The 16,949-nt window shown below is 65.6% G+C and overlaps 2 protein-coding genes and 1 pseudogene across 4 annotated transcripts in view; all 3 read left to right on the forward strand.

Annotated features, from left to right (window-relative positions):
• The window catches only part of LOC104141492 (NACHT, LRR and PYD domains-containing protein 3), a 57,684-nt gene extending 56,769 nt beyond the window's left edge, over positions 1–915 (forward strand). Inside the window, exons 8-9 of one of the 3 annotated variants that reach the window (XR_011141238.1) lie at positions 214–342; positions 533–915. Coding sequence is in view for 1 of the 3 variants with exons in the window: in XM_068944341.1 (XP_068800442.1) it covers positions 214–259 (46 nt within the window). In the remaining 2 variants the exon portion in view is untranslated. Of the gene's footprint in view, positions 1–213 lie in introns of all 3 variants that reach the window. The other 2 variants (XR_011141237.1, XM_068944341.1) reach the window with 2 other exon arrangements.
• Positions 916–4,356: 3,441 nt separating this feature from the next.
• Positions 4,357–10,646, forward strand: LOC138067333 (antigen WC1.1-like). Its single transcript, XM_068944081.1, has 13 exons — positions 4,357–4,470; positions 4,788–5,108; positions 5,281–5,595; positions 5,738–6,046; positions 6,296–6,610; positions 7,101–7,418; positions 7,505–7,717; positions 8,083–8,469; positions 8,766–8,903; positions 9,240–9,341; positions 9,565–9,648; positions 9,945–10,073; positions 10,264–10,646. The coding sequence occupies exons 1-13, from the start codon at positions 4,404–4,406 to the stop codon at positions 10,386–10,388; spliced, it is 2,823 nt and encodes a 940-aa protein (XP_068800182.1). The 5' UTR covers positions 4,357–4,403; the 3' UTR covers positions 10,389–10,646.
• Positions 10,647–14,145: 3,499 nt separating this feature from the next.
• LOC138067334 (scavenger receptor cysteine-rich type 1 protein M130-like) lies at positions 14,146–16,078 on the forward strand (annotated as a pseudogene).
• The last annotated feature ends 871 nt before the right edge of the window (positions 16,079–16,949 follow it).

The raw sequence follows: 16,949 nt of genomic DNA on the forward strand, positions 1-16,949 counted from the left end.
ATGCGGTGGGCAGGGCAGCACCTCCCCTTGGTCCTTTGCTGGGCCGCCTCTTGGAGTTGGGGGCCGAGTGTCAGGGCTGCTGGCTCCAGCCGAGAGCTGGCGGCCTCACAGAGCAGGCCCCAACGTGGGCATCCCCGGCACCGTGGCCGGTGGGGGCTGGTGTCACTGGAGCCCGGGCTTGGCCTCGCTTTCACTCTCTGCTGTCTGATGCAGACGTCCCTGGCCTGACCAGGCACGAACCCCCGGATGGGTACGATGATGCAGCCACCGTGCTGGAGCCAGGAGAGGCCGCTGCTCCGGGGTCAAGTGACGGAGGTGTGTGCGAGGCTGCGGCACTGGGAGGTAAGAGGTGTCGCAGCTGGCACAGGCAGCTCTGCCGTGACAAAGGCCATACTGTCCCTTTGGCAGAGCCAGCTCCCCTGCACTTTGCCGGGGAGATGGGCAGCACGGGGGCATGGAGGAAGCCCTGGCCGGGGCCTGGCATCTGGGGCATGAAGCAGCACCTGCCAGGCACTGGCCTTGCTGTCCACAGCGGGGAGACAGCCCTCCCTCAGCCCCCTAGAGCCGCCCGCAACCGCCACAGACGCCCTGGCCTCAACACACAGTGACACGGGCTACGACGACGTTGGCATTGGTAGTCCCAGGACGTCTCTCTGAGGACAGCAAGGCTGCCCCACAGCAGTCCCTGAGGACACGTGCGACACAGTAGGGCTCTGCCCCTGCGGAGTCACAGCCTGGCCATGGTGGGGATCACCCGCTCAATGTACAGCCTGCTGGAGTCTGATGAGGACTGCGGGCACAGTGGGGAGCCGCCTCCAGCTGCCCTCCCACGCAGCCCTTCAGCACTACCTGAGTTTCTGTACACTTCCCCTGGGACTGTCTCGCTTTGCGATTAAAAGCCCACAAGTGCTTGGAGGCTCGGCTCCAGGGCCAGTGCTCTTCTGCGAGAGCCCTCAGTCAATTGCTGCTCTGCGCCTGGTCCCTGGTGTCTGTACGCAGTGGGGAAGTGCCCCCGCTTGGGCACAGCGGCTGTTGGTTGTGCTGCATCTGGGAAAAGTGTGCCCGCGTGGGAGGTGAGCTTCCCCTGGGAGAGAGAAGGATGCCCAGCAGCTGTGAAGCGACTGTGGGCAGGCGCTTGCCACCCTCGCCCCTGCCCTGGCAGAGGGCTCTGGCATGTGGGATGGAGGGAAAGTGCTGGGGTGGCGCCAGGTGCTGGCCACTGCATCACAGAATCCCAGAACAGATGAGGTTGGCAATGACCTCTGGTGATCATCGAGTCCAACTCCCCCTGCTCAAGCAGCGCCACCTCCAGCCCATTGCCCACGACCCTCTCCACACACTGCTGCAATATCTCCAAGCAGGGACACACACTCACACAACCTTTCCGGGAAAACTGCTCCAGGGCTCCCGCACCCCCACAGGAAACAAGTTTCTCCCCCTCTCCAGACAGAACTTCCTCCCTTTCAGTTTGTGCCCATTGCCTCGCCTCCTCTCAGTGGGCCCCTCTGACAAGAGTCTGGCCCCATCCTCTTCACACCTTCCCTTCCGATATTCATACCCACCTATAAGATCCCCCCTCACTCTTCTCTTCTCCACACTGTACAGCCCCACCTCTCTCAGCCTTTCCTCCTATGACAGATGCTCCCGTCCCTTCAGCATCTTGCTAGCCCTTCCTTGGACTCGCTCCAGCAGCTCCACGTCTCTCTTGTATTGGGCAGCCCAGAACTGCACACAGCAGCCCACACAGGGCCTCCCCAGGCAAGAGCTGAGGGCAAGGATCACCTCCCTCGACCTCCTGCCAACACTCTGCCTAATGCAGCCCCGCACACTGTTGGCCTTCTTGGCCATCGGGCCACAGTGCTGGCTCATGGTCAGCTCGTTCTCCACCAGGCCTCCCTGCTCCTTCTCTGCACACCTGCTTCCCACCACCTCAGCCCCCAGCCTCCACTGGCTCCACTGGCTCTCCCGGGCTGCAGGCCTCTGCACTTCCCTTCACTCAACTTCAAGACGCTCCCCTCTGCCCATCGCTCCACCCTGGCCAGCTCCCGCAGAATGGCACCTCTGTCACTCCTCCCACCTTTGGCTCATCAACAAACTTGCTGCCAGCGCCCTCTCTCCCTTCCTCCAAGTCACTGAGCAATAACTTGAACAATACTGCACCCACTCTTCACCCCTGGGGCACACCACGAGGGGATACATGCCGATCCAACTCAACTCTGTCCCGCTCTGCACAACCCTCTGAGCTCTGCCATACAGCCAGCTTTCAAGACACCACCCTCTCTGCTCCTCTCACCCACACTTCCTCAGCTTCCCTATGAGGATGTGAGGCGAGACAGGGTCCAAGGCCTTTCGCTAGTCAAGGGACACAGCATCCACTGCTCTCTCCTCATCTACCCAGCCTGGCGTCTCATCACAGAACGCTCTCCGGTTGCTTAAGCAGGATTTCTCCCCCATTCACTCCATGCTCACTGCTCTGGATCACTTTCTTAGCTGCCAAATGCTTGGAAATGGTGTCCAGGATGAGCTGCTCCATCACCTTTCCAGGCCTCGAGGTGAGGTTGCCCGACCTGCAGTTCCCTGCACCCCGCTTCTTGCCCGGTGGGAAGACTCACTCCAGTCCGACATTTGCTTTCTTCCAGGCCTCAGGCACCTTCCGTGATCGCTAAGCCCATCCTCCTCCAGCAGCCAAGTCTGCCTTTCGCCAGGCTTTCTCCCTGCTCTCCAGCGCCTGGGAGTCCCCAGGTAAAGACCACTCTTGCCAGTAAAGACTGCACCAAAGGCGGCACTCAGCCTCTCTGCCTTTTCTGTCTCCTTTGGCACCACCACCCTTGCCCCGTTCACCAGCAGGTCCACCGTTTCCCTACTCCTCCTTTTGTCACCCAGCTATTTTAAGAAGCCCTCCGTGTTGTCCTTCACATCCGTCGCCACATTCAACTCCCAGCGGGCCTTGGCCTTCCAAGACCCACCCCTGCCTCCTTGCACAACCTCCCTTTCTTCCTCCCAGGTTGCCTCAAGCTGCCTCCACACCAGCCCTTCTTCACGTTTGGCGAGTTCTCCCAAGCAAAGCCAAGCTGGGAAACTGACGTCGTGTGGCATTGCAGTGCTGGAAGAGTGGTTCCAGTGATGAGCAGCTCCTACCACATCTGGCTTCATTTGCAACTGGCTTTGCTTCTTGTTGGCTTACAGTACAAACAGCAGTGCAGAGCACACGTGGTGAGGGAGCTCCTTCGGCCTCTCTCCATCCTCATGCACTACTGAACCCTCCTCTCCTGCCTCAGCCCTTTCCCAAAGTGCAGCGGCCCAGGAGCGGCCGTGTTGGCAAAGCTCATCCTCACTTCCTCCTCCTCTACAGGCCCTTTTCCGCTGGAGCTCAGTCCACCTTAGCCACACCACCCTCTGGAGAGGCTAACCCCAGACTGCTGCAGCAGTCCCCTTCACCCGCACGGTCAAGGGCACTGCCACCACTCTCCCATGACCCTCACCTTTGTCCCCAGAGCTCCCGGCTTGCTCTCAATTTGCTCCACCTCTCCCTCTCTCACCGCAAAGAGGTACCCATATGCAAAAGCAGAACATTATCTCTGTCAGAAATGCAGCTGGCTGAGCAGAAGCAACTGGCAAGATGCTGCCTGATGACAGGATCCCACAGACACGTGTGCTGGGGCAGGAGCGCAGCGGCTCCACCTCACGCTGCCCCACATCGGTAAGTGGGCTGCCACAGCCACTTCCAGGCGGGGGCTGGTGTGCAGTGGGGTGGGAGCCACCTCCTTCCTGGCTCCGTGCTGCGTGGGGCGAGCACGGCTCCTGCGGGGGCTCGTGGGTTGCAGGCCGCAAGCAGCACAGGCGGTTTCTAGCCTAGAGGCAGCCCCAGGGCGTGTCCTGTGTGGAGGGCCACAGAGCCAAGGTCCCTCAGGATTTCCCCCTCACCGGTGCCAGAGGACAGACCTACAGCACAAAGGAGCCTGCAGCACATGCTGTCCCCCAGCAGAGCAGGGTCCCTGTCGAGGCAGGGCTCTTGCCGGCCTCCCGAGCACAGCAGGGCCAGACCCAGCCCCATGCGGGCACAGCCGTGGAAGGGCCCGCACGCCCTGCACAGGCACCTAGGTGGGGAGCCCTGCTCAGGGACAGCAGGCCGGGCAAGGCGCACATGATGCCAGAAGTGGTGCCGAACCGCATATATGGGCATGTACGGGGATGGGGAAGGTTATTGGAGGCTGGGGCTCCGTCAGATGGGAGATAACCCTCCTGATAACGCCTCAAAAGGTGCCTGCTGCGTTGATTGGCTCCCCTGGCAGCGGGGCCTGTACCTCTGCCTATATATTGCCCTCCCCGCTGCAGGGGGCTCGTGGTGGCCTGGGAGGCAAGCAGGAGCTGGGGGCTGCACTGCAGGAGAGGAGGTGAGCGGGATGGCCACCACCAGCCAGCTGCCCACCAGGGCACTGGGGCTGCTCCTGTGCATGCAGCTGTGCAGGGGTGAGTGCCTGCGCGTTCTCTGGGGCTGGGGTGGCCTGCCCTCATGCCCAGAGTGGGAGGCAGCCCTGGAGCTGGCAAGGGCTGCAATGGTGCTGGCGAGACCGCTATGGGGCTGGGCTGGCCCCCATGGCTCTGCTCATTGCCACACCTGGGGCCAAGGGTTAGGTCCAGAGTGGGGAGAAGAGATCAGGAGGGCAGGGGACAGCTGTGGGACACAGCAACCTGGGCCACCCCCACACGGCACATGCCAGCAGGCTCCTGTAGTGCCCAGCTGGCACTCAGTGCCCTGCTTCACAGTCTCCCTCGGGTACCCACAGGCACTGGGGAGCTGCGGCTGGTGGACGGAGGCAGCCGCTGTGAGGGCCGTGTGGAGGTGAAGCACGAGGGCCAGTGGGGCGCTGTGTGCAGCTACGACTTTGACTGGGATGTCCGCGGAGCCTCCGTGGTCTGCAGGCAGCTGGGATGCGGCACTGTAGCACGGGCCTCCCCGTACACGCCGTTTGGGGCCGGGACCGGACGGATTTGGCTGCAACCCTTCTTCTGCCGTGGTACCGAGACAGCACTCCACAACTGCCCACACTTTGGCTGGGGCCAGCACTACTGCAACCATGACACAGACATTGGGGTGACGTGCTCAGGTGTGGGATCGGGTGACTGTGCTGGGGCACAGCCCCTTGGCTGTGCGGGGCGGGAGAGGGCATCATTCTGTCAAGGGCCTCCCCTCTGGGGCCTCCCCAGGCAAAGACAGGGATGGGAGTGGGACCAGGGCGCAGCACCCTCATGGCCTGCCTGCCCACATCTCTGATGCAGATGCCGTGGAGCTGAGGCTGGTGAACGGAGGTGGTCCCTGCGAGGGCAGGCTGGAGGTGAAGCTGCGGGGCCAGTGGGGAACAGTGGCGGATGATGACTGGGACATGGCGGACGCTGAGGTGGTGTGTCAGCAGCTGGGCTGTGGCTCAGCCCAAAGTGCCCCTGGCGTGACCCGCTTTGGGGAAGGGTCTGGACAAATTCATCTTGCACTGCCTGACTGTCGTGGGAATGAGTCTGTCCTCTGGGACTGCACAATCCCGGGATGGGGGCCGTACAATGGCCCCCATGACTGGGATGTTGGTGTGGTCTGTCAAGGTAAGAGCTGTGGGACGGCCCCATGCAGCCTTGCACCTGGGGCCGGTGTTGGCAGCAACAAGACTCTCGGGGCAGCCCCTCCACAAGCCCCCAGTGGATCTCGAGGGACCCCCAAGAGACCCCAGGCTCTCTGCCCCGACAGGATTTGTGCGGCTGGTCGGCGGGGACGGCGCCTGCTCGGGCCGCGTGGAGGTGAGGCAGGGCCGTGCCTGGGCCACCCTCTGCGAGGGCCATGTGGACCTCAACACCGCCCACATCATCTGCAAGGAGCAGGGGTGCGGAGCAGCTCTGGCCGTCACCGGGGCGGCGCGCTTTGGGGCAGGAGCCGGGCCCATCTGGGACGGGGGCTTCGAGTGTGCAGGCAACGAATCCCTCCTGTCCACCTGCGCCCGACGACTGCCCCACGGCCAGCGCTGCAACCACACCAGCGACGCCGGCGTCGTCTGCTCCCGTAAGAGCACGCGGTGAGGGGCAGAGGCTGCAGATGGGGGCTGCGGGGAGATGGGAAGTGGGCACAGGGTGGTCCTGGGCAGGGATGGGCGGAGAGGCTGCGGGCTGCCTTGTGGCAGCCCCCAGGGTGCCGGCAGGCAGAGGGGTCGGGGCAGGCAGAGGGCTGCCGTGCCTGCATGCCCCCACCGTCCTATGGGGACAGCGCTCGGCACCGGGGCCTGTCGCCTCCAGCGCCCTTTCTCCATCGCAGCCTACACGGGCTTCAGGCTGGCCAACGGCAGCACGGCGTGCGCAGGGCGAGTGGAGGTGGAGGCGCGGGGCACCTGGGGTGCCCTCTGCGACGCCGGCTGGGACGAGCCCGACGCCCACGTGCTCTGCCACCACCTTGGCTGTGGCTTTGCCACCTCTGTGCCCCGCGGAGGGTCTTTTGGGGCAGGCACCGGCCCCGTGTGGCGCGACACCTTTCACTGCAGCGGCAGCGAGTCCCACCTGGCAGAGTGCCCTGCCACGGCGCTGGGCATCCCCGCCTGCTCGCCAGGCCACACTGCCGCCGTCCAGTGCTCAGGTGCGTGTGGGGCGGGCAGCAGCGGCCACGAGGGCCTCCTGGCGGGCAGGGCACCGGGCACCCCAACACTGCGGGGTCCCACTCCCTGGGTTGCCACTGCCACCAGGAGCTGTGGGGCGCAGGGCGCGTCTCGGGCAGCACGGCCATTTCAGGCCAAGGGGAGGGCTGAGGCAGGTGCAGAGCAGGAGGGAGCCCGCCTAGAGGAGGGCAGTGGCGCCGGGCTGTCCCCCTCCGTGCCGGGGGCTCCGCGGCCCCCCCGGTGCTGCCATCTGCCCCGGTGCTGCTGCAGCCACGCCAGGGAGGGATGTGGCGGGCGCTCTCTGCTCTGCCCCACCGCCCCGGCCCCGCTGGCAGCCCTCGGAGGGCTCGCCGGCCATCGACGCCGCCTCTGGGCTGGCGGGGCCGGGGGCGGGCGGGGCCCTGCGGGCAGGCCCAGCCCCCAGCGCTCCCCGCAGCCCCCTCAGGACATGTGCCCTCTCGGAGGGACCAGGTGGCGCTGAACCCCTGCGGCTGGTGGACGGGGAGAGCCGCTGCGACGGGCGCCTGGAGATGGCCCTGGGCGACGCCTGGGGCCCGGTGCTGGCCGAGCGGTGGGACGCGAGCGGCGCCACCGTGGTGTGCCGGCAGCTGCGGTGCGGCGCGGCGGAGCAGGCCTACGCCGCCCCGCTGCTGGGACCAGCGTCGAGCCGCGTGGGGCTGAGCGGGCTCCGGTGCGCAGGCACGGAGGCTCGCCTGGCCCACTGCAACGCCACGGCCGCCACGGCTGCGCCGGCGGGCCGCGCCCACCAAGCGGCCGTTGTCTGCTCGGGTGAGTGTGCCGGGAAGGGCCCCGGGGCCCTGGGGCACCGCCCGCACCAAAGGGGCTGCCCCAAGCCGGGCTGTCTCCCGCTGCAGGCAGCCGGCGCCTACGGCTGGTGAGCGGCCCCGGCCGCTGCGCCGGCAGAGTGGAGCTCTACGTCCGGGGCGCCTGGAGCAGCGTCTGCCAGGACTCGTGGCACCTGTCCGACGCCGCCGTCGTCTGCCGCCACTTGGGCTGCGGCCAGGCCCTGGCAGCGCCCGCCTCGGCCCGCTACGGCCGCGGCTCGGGGCCGCTGTGGCTGGGCGCTGGTGGCTGCTCCGGGGCCGAGGCCACGCTCTGGCACTGCCCGGCCCCGGCCCCGGCCCCGGCCCCGGCCCCGGCCCCGGGGCAGCGCGGGTGCAAGCAGGGCGCCGGCGCAGCAGCCGTCTGCTCAGGTCAGCACCGCCCTCCACCGGGGCCGGCGCCAGCGGCACTCTGGCAGCGGCCGTGGGGCCAGCCCTCCCCACTCGCCTCCCTGCCCACCTCCCAACACCCTGGGCACTGCCGGCGGGCAACGCGGCGCCTCGGCCCCGCCGACGTGGGCTCCTCTCGCTGCCTGGGGGAAGCGCTCGGGCTGGCGGGGCTGTGTGCCCGACGCCAGCTGAGCTGCCACCTCCGTGCTTGCCCCTTGCAGAGCTCACAGCCCTGCGGCTGGTGGGCGGCAGCGGCTGCGCCGGGCGCCTGCAGGTCTTCTACAACGGGACGTGGGGCAGCGTGTGCGCCAACGGCACCAGCCGCGCCACAGCCGCCGTGGTGTGCCGGCAGCTGGGCTGCGGGGCCGGGGGCAGCCCGGCGGCCGTCCCCGCAACCCCCCAGGCCGGGGGCCCCGCCTGGCTGGCCTGGGTGCAGTGCGGCGAGGGGGCCGACTCCCTCTGGCGCTGCCCCTCCGCCCCCTGGCACCTGCACCACTGCCGCTCCCCCGGGGACACCCACATCACGTGCCACGGGCAGCCTCCAGCCAACAGCGCGACTCCCACGCCAGCCCCCACCACCGCCTGCCCCGCCGGCGCAGCCTGCACAGGTAGCTCTGCCCGCCCAGGCCAGCACCGTGGCCCCACGCACCCTCCCGCTCTGGCCGCTGCAGTCCAGGGCAAGGCCAGCACCTCTGGCAAGGACAGACCTGCTGCTGGCCTGCTGCCACCCCTCCGCCCAACACAGGGCTTGACCCCAGGCCAAAGGGTGCCCTCCTTGGCCTCCCTGTCCCGGCAGCCACTCCCCTGCATCCCCCCCAGGCATCCACTCCTCCTCTGGACAATGCAGCATGCCAGAGGCTCCACGGCCTCCCTCCACCTCCACCGCCTTTCCATGTCCTCACAGGTGCCCCCAGGAACCCCCCAACACCTGCTGGGGCCATGCCGCTGACCACCGTCCTCTGCATCGTCCTGGGGACCCTTCTGTGCCTGGCCCTGGGGGCCCTTGCTGTGCAGGCATGGCGCTCCATGGCTCGGCGCACAGGTGAGTCCCACCGGGGGTCTCTGCGGCTGAAGCTACCAGGACGAGGGGTCCCGGCAGAGCCAGAGAGGCCTGGGGGCTGCTTATGTCTCCTGGCACTGCCCGGCCCAGCTGCACAGGCTGGGACAGGCACAGCAGAGCAGGCCAGAAGGCCAGTGCAGAGCTAGGGCAGGACCCGGCACAACATGGGCACCACGCAGGGGCACCACAGCCACTCCGACGACAGGGCAAAACCCCTATGGGGCTGGGCCACAGGGTTATCATGGGGAGAGCTGGTGACCTCCAGCATCCCACGTGCTGCACCCACGGCCTCGGGTTATCACTGCCCTTCATTTCCAGGCCCCCGCAGAGCTGCAGATACACTCTCAGAGGCAGAGGCCGTCTATGAGGAGCTCGACTACACCCTGACACCCGAGTACCAGCAGGTCCCCAGTGGCTCAGGTGTGTGCACCCTGGGCCTGACAGCCAGTGGCGCGTTGAGGCCCCCACGCAACCAGCTCAGCAGCCCGGCAGGGAGCCTGCCCACGTGCTGGCCACAGGGAGGGAGCTGCAGCAAGGGGGCCTCCTGGCCAGCGGCAGTCCTCGCTCTGCCAAGAGGACATCCTGTCCCCGCTGCTGGCCAGGCCATGGGGCCACACACCCTGCCATAACACCCCTTCTCCAGCCTCACCATCGCAGGGCTCAGGGACCAAGCTGCCCTATTACACCCAGCACAGCATGGAGGACAGCAACCCCGGGACAGCAGCAGGTACAGGGCCGGGGTGCAGGACCAGGCTGCCACGCACCCACAGGGGCAGCCCTCACACCGCAGCTGGTACCGGCACACACCTCATGCAGTGGGCAGGGCAGCACCTCCCCTTGGTCCTTTGCTGGGCCGCCTCTTGGAGTTGGGGACCGAGTGTCAGGGATGGTGGCTCCAGCCGAGAGCTGGCGGCCTCACAGAGCAGGCCCCAACGTGGGCATCCCCGGCACCGTGGCCGGTGGGGGCTGGCGTCACTGGAGCCCGGGCTTGGCCTCGCTTTCACTCTCTGCTGTCTGATGCAGACGTCCCTGGCCTGACCAGGCACGAACCCCCGGATGGGTACGATGATGCCTCCACCGTGCTGGAGCCAGGAGAGGCCGCTGCTCCGGGGTCAAGTGACGGAGGTGTGTGCGAGGCTGCGGCACTGGGAGGTAAGAGGTATCGGAGATGGCATGGGGAGCGCTGCCGTGACAGAGGCCGTACTGTCCCGCCAGCAGAGCTGGTTCCCCTGCACTTTGTCGGGGAGATGGGCAGCACATGGGTACGGAGGAAGCCCTGGCCGGGGCCTGGCATCCGGGGCACGAAGCAGCACCTGCCAGGCACTGGCCTTGCTGTCCACAGCGGGGAGACAGCCCTCCCTCAGCCCCCTAGAGCCGCCCGCAACCGCCACAGACGCCCTGGCCTCAACACACAGTGACACGGGCTACGACGACGTTGGCATTGGTAGTCTCAGGACGTCTCTCTGAGGACAGCAAGGCTGCCCCACAGCAGTCCCTGAGGACACGTGCGACACAGTAGGGCTCTGCCCCTGCGGAGCCACAGCCTGGCCATGGTGGGGATCACCCGCTCAATGTACAGCCCGCTGGGGTCTGCCGAGGACTGCGGGCACAGTGGGGAACTGCCTCCAGCTGCCCTCCCACGCAGCCCTTCAGCACTACCTGAGTTTCTGTACACTTCCCCTGGGACTGTCTCGCTTTGCGATTAAAAGCCCACAAGTGCTTGGAGGCTCGGCTCCAGGGCCAGTGCTCTTCTGCGAGAGCCCTCAGTCAATTGCTGCTCTGCGCCTGGTCCCTGGTGTCTGTACGCAGTGGGAAAGTGCCCCCGCTTGGGCACAGCGGCTGTTGGTTGTGCTGCATCTGGGAAAAGTGTGCCCGCGTGGGAGGTGAGCTTCCCCTGGGAGAGAGAAGGATGCCCAGCAGCTGTGAAGCGACTGTGGGCAGGCGCTTGCCACCCTCGCCCCTGCCCTGGCAGAGGGCTCTGCCATGTGGGATGGAGGGAAAGTGCTGGGGTGGCGCCAGGTGCTGGCCACTGCATCACAGAATCCCAGAACAGATGAGGTTGGCAATGACCTCTGGTGATCATCGAGTCCAACTCCCCCTGCTCAAGCAGCGCCACCTCCAGCCCATTGCCCACGACCCTCTCCACACACCGCTGCAATATCTCCAAGCAGGGACACACACTCACACAACCTTTCCGGGAAAACTGCTCCAGGGCTCCCGCACCCCCACAGGAAACAAGTTTCTCCCCCTCTCCAGACAGAACTTCCTCCCTTTCAGTTTGTGCCCATTGCCTCGCCTCCTCTCAGTGGGCCCCTCTGACAAGAGTCTGGCCCCATCCTCTTCACACCTTCCCTTCCGATATTCATACCCACCTATAAGATCCCCCCTCACTCTTCTCTTCTCCACACTGTACAGCCCCACCTCTCTCAGCCTTTCCTCCTATGACAGATGCTCCCGTCCCTTCAGCATCTTGCTAGCCCTTCCTTGGACTCGCTCCAGCAGCTCCACGTCTCTCTTGTATTGGGCAGCCCAGAACTGCACACAGCAGCCCACACGGGGCCTCCCCAGGCAAGAGCTGAGGGCAAGGATCACCTCCCTCGACCTCCTGCCAACACTGCCTAATGCAGCCCCGCACACTGTTGGCCTTCTTGGCCATCGGGCCACAGTGCTGGCTCACGGTCAGCTCGTTCTCCACCAGGCCTCCCTGCTCCTTCTCTGCACACCTGCTTCCCACCACCTCAGCCCCCAGCCTCTACCGGTGCCGGGGCTTATTTCTCCCGGCTGCAGGCCTCTGCACTTCCCTTCACTCAACTTCAAGACGCTCCCCTCTGCCCATCGCTCCACCCTGGCCAGCTCCCGCAGAATGGCACCTCTGCCCTCTGACCTAGCAGCCACTCCTCCCACCTTTGGCTCATCAACAAACTTGCTGCCAGCGCCCTCTCTCCCTTCCTCCAAGTCACTGAGCAATAACTTGAACTATACTGCACCCACTCTTCACCCCTGGGGCACACCACGAGGGGATACACGCCGATCCACCTCAACTCTGTCCCGCTCTGCACAACCCTCTGAGCTCTGCCATACAGCCAGCTTTCAAGACACCACCCTCTCTGCTCCTCTCACCCACACTTCCTCAGCTTCCCTATGAGGATGTGAGGCGAGACAGGGTCCAAAGCCTTTCGCTAGTCAAGGGACACAGCATCCACTGCTCTCACCTCATCTACCCAGCCTGGCGTCTCATCACAGAACGCTCTCCGGTTGCTTAAGCAGGATTTCTCCCCCATTCACTCCATGCTCACTGCTCTGGATCACTTCCTTAGCTGCCAAATGCTTGGAAATGGTGTCCAGGATGAGCTGCTCCATCACCTTTCCAGGCCTCGAGGTGAGGTTGCCCGACCTGCAGTTCCCTGCACCCCGCTTCTTGCCCGGTGGGAAGACTCACTCCAGTCCGACATTTGCTTTCTTCCAGGCCTCAGGCACCTTCCGTGATCGCTAAGCCCATCCTCCTCCAGCAGCCAAGTCTGCCTTTCACCAGGCTTTCTCCCTGCTCTCCAGTGCCCGGGAGTCCCCAGGTAAAGACCACTCTTGCCAGTAAAGACTGCACCAAAGGCCGCACTCAGCATCTCTGCCTTTTCTGTCTCCTCTGGCACCACCACCCTTGCCCCGTTCACCAGCAGGCCCACCGTTTCCCTACTCCTCCTTTTGTCACCCAGCTATTTTAAGAAGCCCTCCGTGTTGTCCTTCACATCCGTCGCCACATTCAACTCCCAGCGGGCCTTGGCCTTCCAAGACCCACCCCTGCCTCCTTGCACAACCTCCCTTTCTTCCTCCCAGGTTGCCTCAAGCTGCCTCCACACCAGCCCTTCTTCACGTTTGGCGAGTTCTCCCAAGCAAAGCCAAGCTGGGAAACTGACGTCGTGTGGCATTGCAGTGCTGGAAGAGTGGTTCCAGTGATGAGCAGCTCCTACCACATCTGGCTTCATTTGCAACTGGCTTTGCTTCTTGTTGGCTTACAGTACAAACAGCAGTACAGAGCACACGTGGTGAGGGAGCTCCTTCGGCCTCTCTCCATCTTCATGCACTACTGAACCCTCCTCTCCTGCCTCAGCCCTTTCCCAAAGTGCAGCGGCCCAGGAGCGGCCGTGTTGGCAAAGCTCATCCTCACTTCCTCCTCCTCTACAGGCCCTTTTCTGCTGGAGCTCAGTCCACCTTAGCCACACCACCCTCTGGAGAGGCTATCCCCAGACCCCCTTCACCCGCACGGTCAAGGGCACTGCCACCACTCTCCCATGACCCTCACCTTTGTCCCCAGAGCTCCCGGCTTGCTCTCGATTTGCTCCACCTCTCCCTGGCAGCCTCACCCCAAAGAGGTACCCATACGCAAAAGCAGAACATTATCTCTGTCAGAAATGCAGCTGGCTGAGCAGAAGCAACTGGCAAGATGCTGCCTGATGACAGGATCCCACAGACACGTGTGCTGGGGCAGGAGCGCAGCGGCTCCACCTCACGCTGCCCCACATCGGTAAGTGGGCTGCCACAGCCACTTCCAGGCGGGGGCTGGTGTGCAGTGGGGTGGGAGCCACCTCCTTCCTGGCTCCGTGCTGCGTGGGGCGAGCACGGCTCCTGCGGGGGCTCGTGGGTTGCAGGCCACACACCTGCAAGCAGCACAGGCGGTTTCTAGCCTAGAGGCAGCCCCAGGGCCTGTCCTGTGTGGAGGGCCACAGAGCCAAGGTCCCTCAGGATTTCCCCCTCACCGGTGCCAGAGGACAGACCCACAGCACAAAGGAGCCTGCAGCACATGCTGTCCCCCAGCAGAGCAGGGTCCCTGTCGATGCAGGGCTCTTGTCAGAATCCCCAGAACAGCAGGGCCAGACCCAGCCCCATGCGGGCACAGCCGTGGAAGGGCCCGCACACCCTGCACCCGCTGCAGGCACCAAGGTGAGGAGCCCTGCTCAGCCCATCCGGATCCCCACAAGGATGGCTGGGCAAGCGCCCACCCACTGGTGAGGCGTGCGTGATGCCAGAAGTGGTGCCGAACCGCATATATGGGCATGTATGGGGATGGGGAAGGTTATTGGAGGCTGGGGCTCCGTCAGATGGGAGATAACCCTCCTGATAACGCCTCAAAAGGTGCCTGCTGCGTTGATTGGCTCCCCTGGCAGCGGGGCCTGTACCTCTGCCTATATATTGCCCTCCCCGCTGCAGGGGGCTCGTGGTGGCCCGGGAGGCAAGCAGGAGCTGGGGGCTGCTCTGCGGGGCAGGAGGCGAGCGGGATGGCCACCACCAGCCAGCTGCCCACCAGGGCACTGGGGCTGCTCCTGTGCATGCAGCTGTGCAGGGGTGAGTGCCTGCGTGTTCTCTGGGGCTGGGGTCGCCTGCCCTCATGCCCAGAGTGGGAGGTAGCCCTGGGGCTCAGGTGGCTACCATGGGCTGAGTTGGGTCACCACAGGGATGTGCGTGCCTGGCTCAAGCGGGCTTGCTCGTGAGACTGGTGGAGTCATCTCACTAGGGCAGCCTTTGAGGGCTCCCAGAGCCTGGGCTGTGCTGGGGATGGGTCTTCTACTGATGCAGCTGAATGCTGGGCCCATGTGGCGGGATACATTCCCTGCCCTGTCCCCCTTGCATTGGGTGCCAGGTGTTGAAGGGCTGGGTATGGCCCTGCCTTTCTTCAAAGTGGGTGTCCTGCAGTGCCCAGGGCTTTTCCACCCACACGGCTATCCCTCGTGCCAAGGGTCGGGCTTGGAGCAGACAGTGGAGACTGGGAGAGCAAGGGACAGCCATGGGATGCAGCCACCTGGGACAGGTGGACAGGGCAGGTTGTGATGGGCCCACGGGGTGCAACAATGGAGCTCAGTGCCCTCCTTTCTGGTCCCGCATGGGCACCCACAGGCACCGAGGAGCTGCGGCTGGTGGACGGAGGCAGCCGCTGCGAGGGCCGCGTGGAGGTGAAGCACGAGGGCCAGTGGGGCGCTGTGTGCAGCTATGACTTCACCTGGGTTGTCCGCGAAGCCTCCGTGGTCTGCAGGCAGCTGGGATGTGGCACTGTGGCAAGGACCTCCCCGTACACGCCGTTTGGGGCCGGGACCGGACGGATTTGGCTACAACCCATCTTCTGCAGTGGTACCGAGACAGCACTCCACAACTGCCGACACTATGGCTGGGGCCAGCATTACTGTGACCATGACAGGGACGTCGGAGTGACGTGCTCAGGTGTGGGATTGGGTGACCATGTTGGGGCACAGCCCCTTGGCTGTGCCGGGCCAGGAGAGGGCATGGTTCTGCCAAGGGCCTCCCCTCTGGGGCCTCCCCAGGCAGAGATGGGGTGAGGGAGTGGGACCGGGGCGCAGCACCCTCATGGCCTGCCTGCCCACATCTCTGATGCAGATGCCGTGGAGCTGAGGCTGGAGGTGGTCCCTGCGAGGGCAGGCTGGAGGTGAAGCTGCGGGGCCAGTGGGGAACAGTGGCGGATGATGACTGGGACATGGAGGACGCTGAGGTGGTGTGTCAGCAGCTGGGCTGTGGCTCAGCCCAAAGTGCCCCCGGCGTGACCCGCTTTGGGGAAGGGTCTGGACCAATTCATCTTGTACGGCCTGATTGTCGTGGTGACGAGTCTGCCCTTTGGGACTGCACAATCCCGGGATGGGGGCCGTACAATGGCCGCCATGGCTGGGATGTTGGTGTGGTCTGTCAAGGTAAGACCTCTGCGGAGGCTCCGTACAGCCTTGCACCTGGGTCCAGTGGTGGCAGCAGTAAGGCTCTTGGGCAGCCCCGTCACAACCCTCCCAGTGGATCTAGAGGGACCCCCAAGAGACCCCAGGCTCTCTGCCCCAACAGGATTTGTGCGGCTGGTCGGCGGGGACGGCGCCTGCTCGGGCCGCGTGGAGGTGAGGCAGGGCCGTGCCTGGGCCACCCTCTGCGAGGGCCGTGTGGACCTCAACACCGCCCACGTCATCTGCAAGGAGCTGGGATGCGGAGCAGCTCTGGCCGTCACCGGGGCGGCGCGCTTTGGGGCAGGAGCCGGGCCCATCTGGGACGGGGGCTTCGAGTGTGCAGGCAACGAATCCCTCCTGTCCACCTGCGCCCGACGACTGCCCCACGGCCAGCGCTGCAACCACACCAGCAACGCCGGCGTCGTCTGCTCCCGTAAGAGCACGCAGTGAGGGGCAGAGGCTGCAGATGGGGGCTGCGGGGAGATGGGAAGTGGGCACAGGGTGGTCCTGGGCAGGGATGGGCGGAGAGGCTGCGGGCTGCCTTGTGGCAGCCCCCAGGGTGCCGGCAGGCAGAGGGGTTGGGGCAGGCAGAGGGCTGCCGTGCCTGCATGCCCCCACCGTCCTATGGGGACAGCGCTCGGCACCGGGGCCCGTCGCCTCCAGCGCCCTTTCTCCATCGCAGCCTACACGGGCTTCAGGCTGGCCAACGGCAGCACGGCGTGCGCAGGGCGAGTGGAGGTGGAGGCGCGGGGCACCTGGGGTGCCCTCTGCGACGCCGGCTGGGACGAGCCCGACGCCCACGTGCTCTGCCACCACCTCGGCTGTGGCTTTGCCACCTCTGTGCCCCGCGGAGGGTCTTTTGGGGCAGGCACCGGCCCCGTGTGGCGCGACACCTTTCACTGCAGCGGCAGCGAGTCCCACCTGGCAGAGTGCCCTGCCACGGCGCTGGGCATCCCCGCCTGCTCGCCAGGCCACACTGCCACCGTCCAGTGCTCAGGTGCGTGTGGGGCGGGCAGCAGCGGCCACGAGGGCCTCCTGGCGGGCAGGGCACCGGGCACCCCAACACTGCGGGGTCCCACTCCCTGGGTTGCCACTGCCACCAGGAGCTGTGGGGCGCAGGGCGCGTCTCGGGCAGCACGGCCATTTCAGGCCAAGGGGAGGGCTGAGGCAGGTGCAGAGCAGGAGGGAGCCCGCCTAGAGGAGGGCAGTGGCGCCGGGCTGTCCCCCTCCGTGCCGGGGGCTCCGCGGCCCCCCCGGTGCTGCCATCTGCCCCGGTGCTGCTGCAGCCACGCCAGGGAGGGATGTGGCGGGCGCTCTCTGC

Source organism: Struthio camelus, chromosome 5, assembly GCF_040807025.1.
Source record: "Struthio camelus isolate bStrCam1 chromosome 5, bStrCam1.hap1, whole genome shotgun sequence".
NCBI classification, from domain to species: Eukaryota; Metazoa; Chordata; class Aves; order Struthioniformes; family Struthionidae; genus Struthio; species Struthio camelus.

Excerpts from the sequence above, each read along its gene's own strand:
- LOC138067333 (XM_068944081.1), top strand. The coding sequence starts at position 4,404 with ATGGCCACCACCAGCCAGCTGCCCACCAGGGCACTGGGGCTGCTCCTG. Across the intron at positions 6,047-6,295 it reads CGCCGGCGTCGTCTGCTCCC|CCTACACGGGCTTCAGGCTG; the intron begins GTAAGAGCACGC and ends TCTCCATCGCAG. Across the intron at positions 8,904-9,239 it reads CTCCATGGCTCGGCGCACAG|GCCCCCGCAGAGCTGCAGAT; the intron begins GTGAGTCCCACC and ends CTTCATTTCCAG.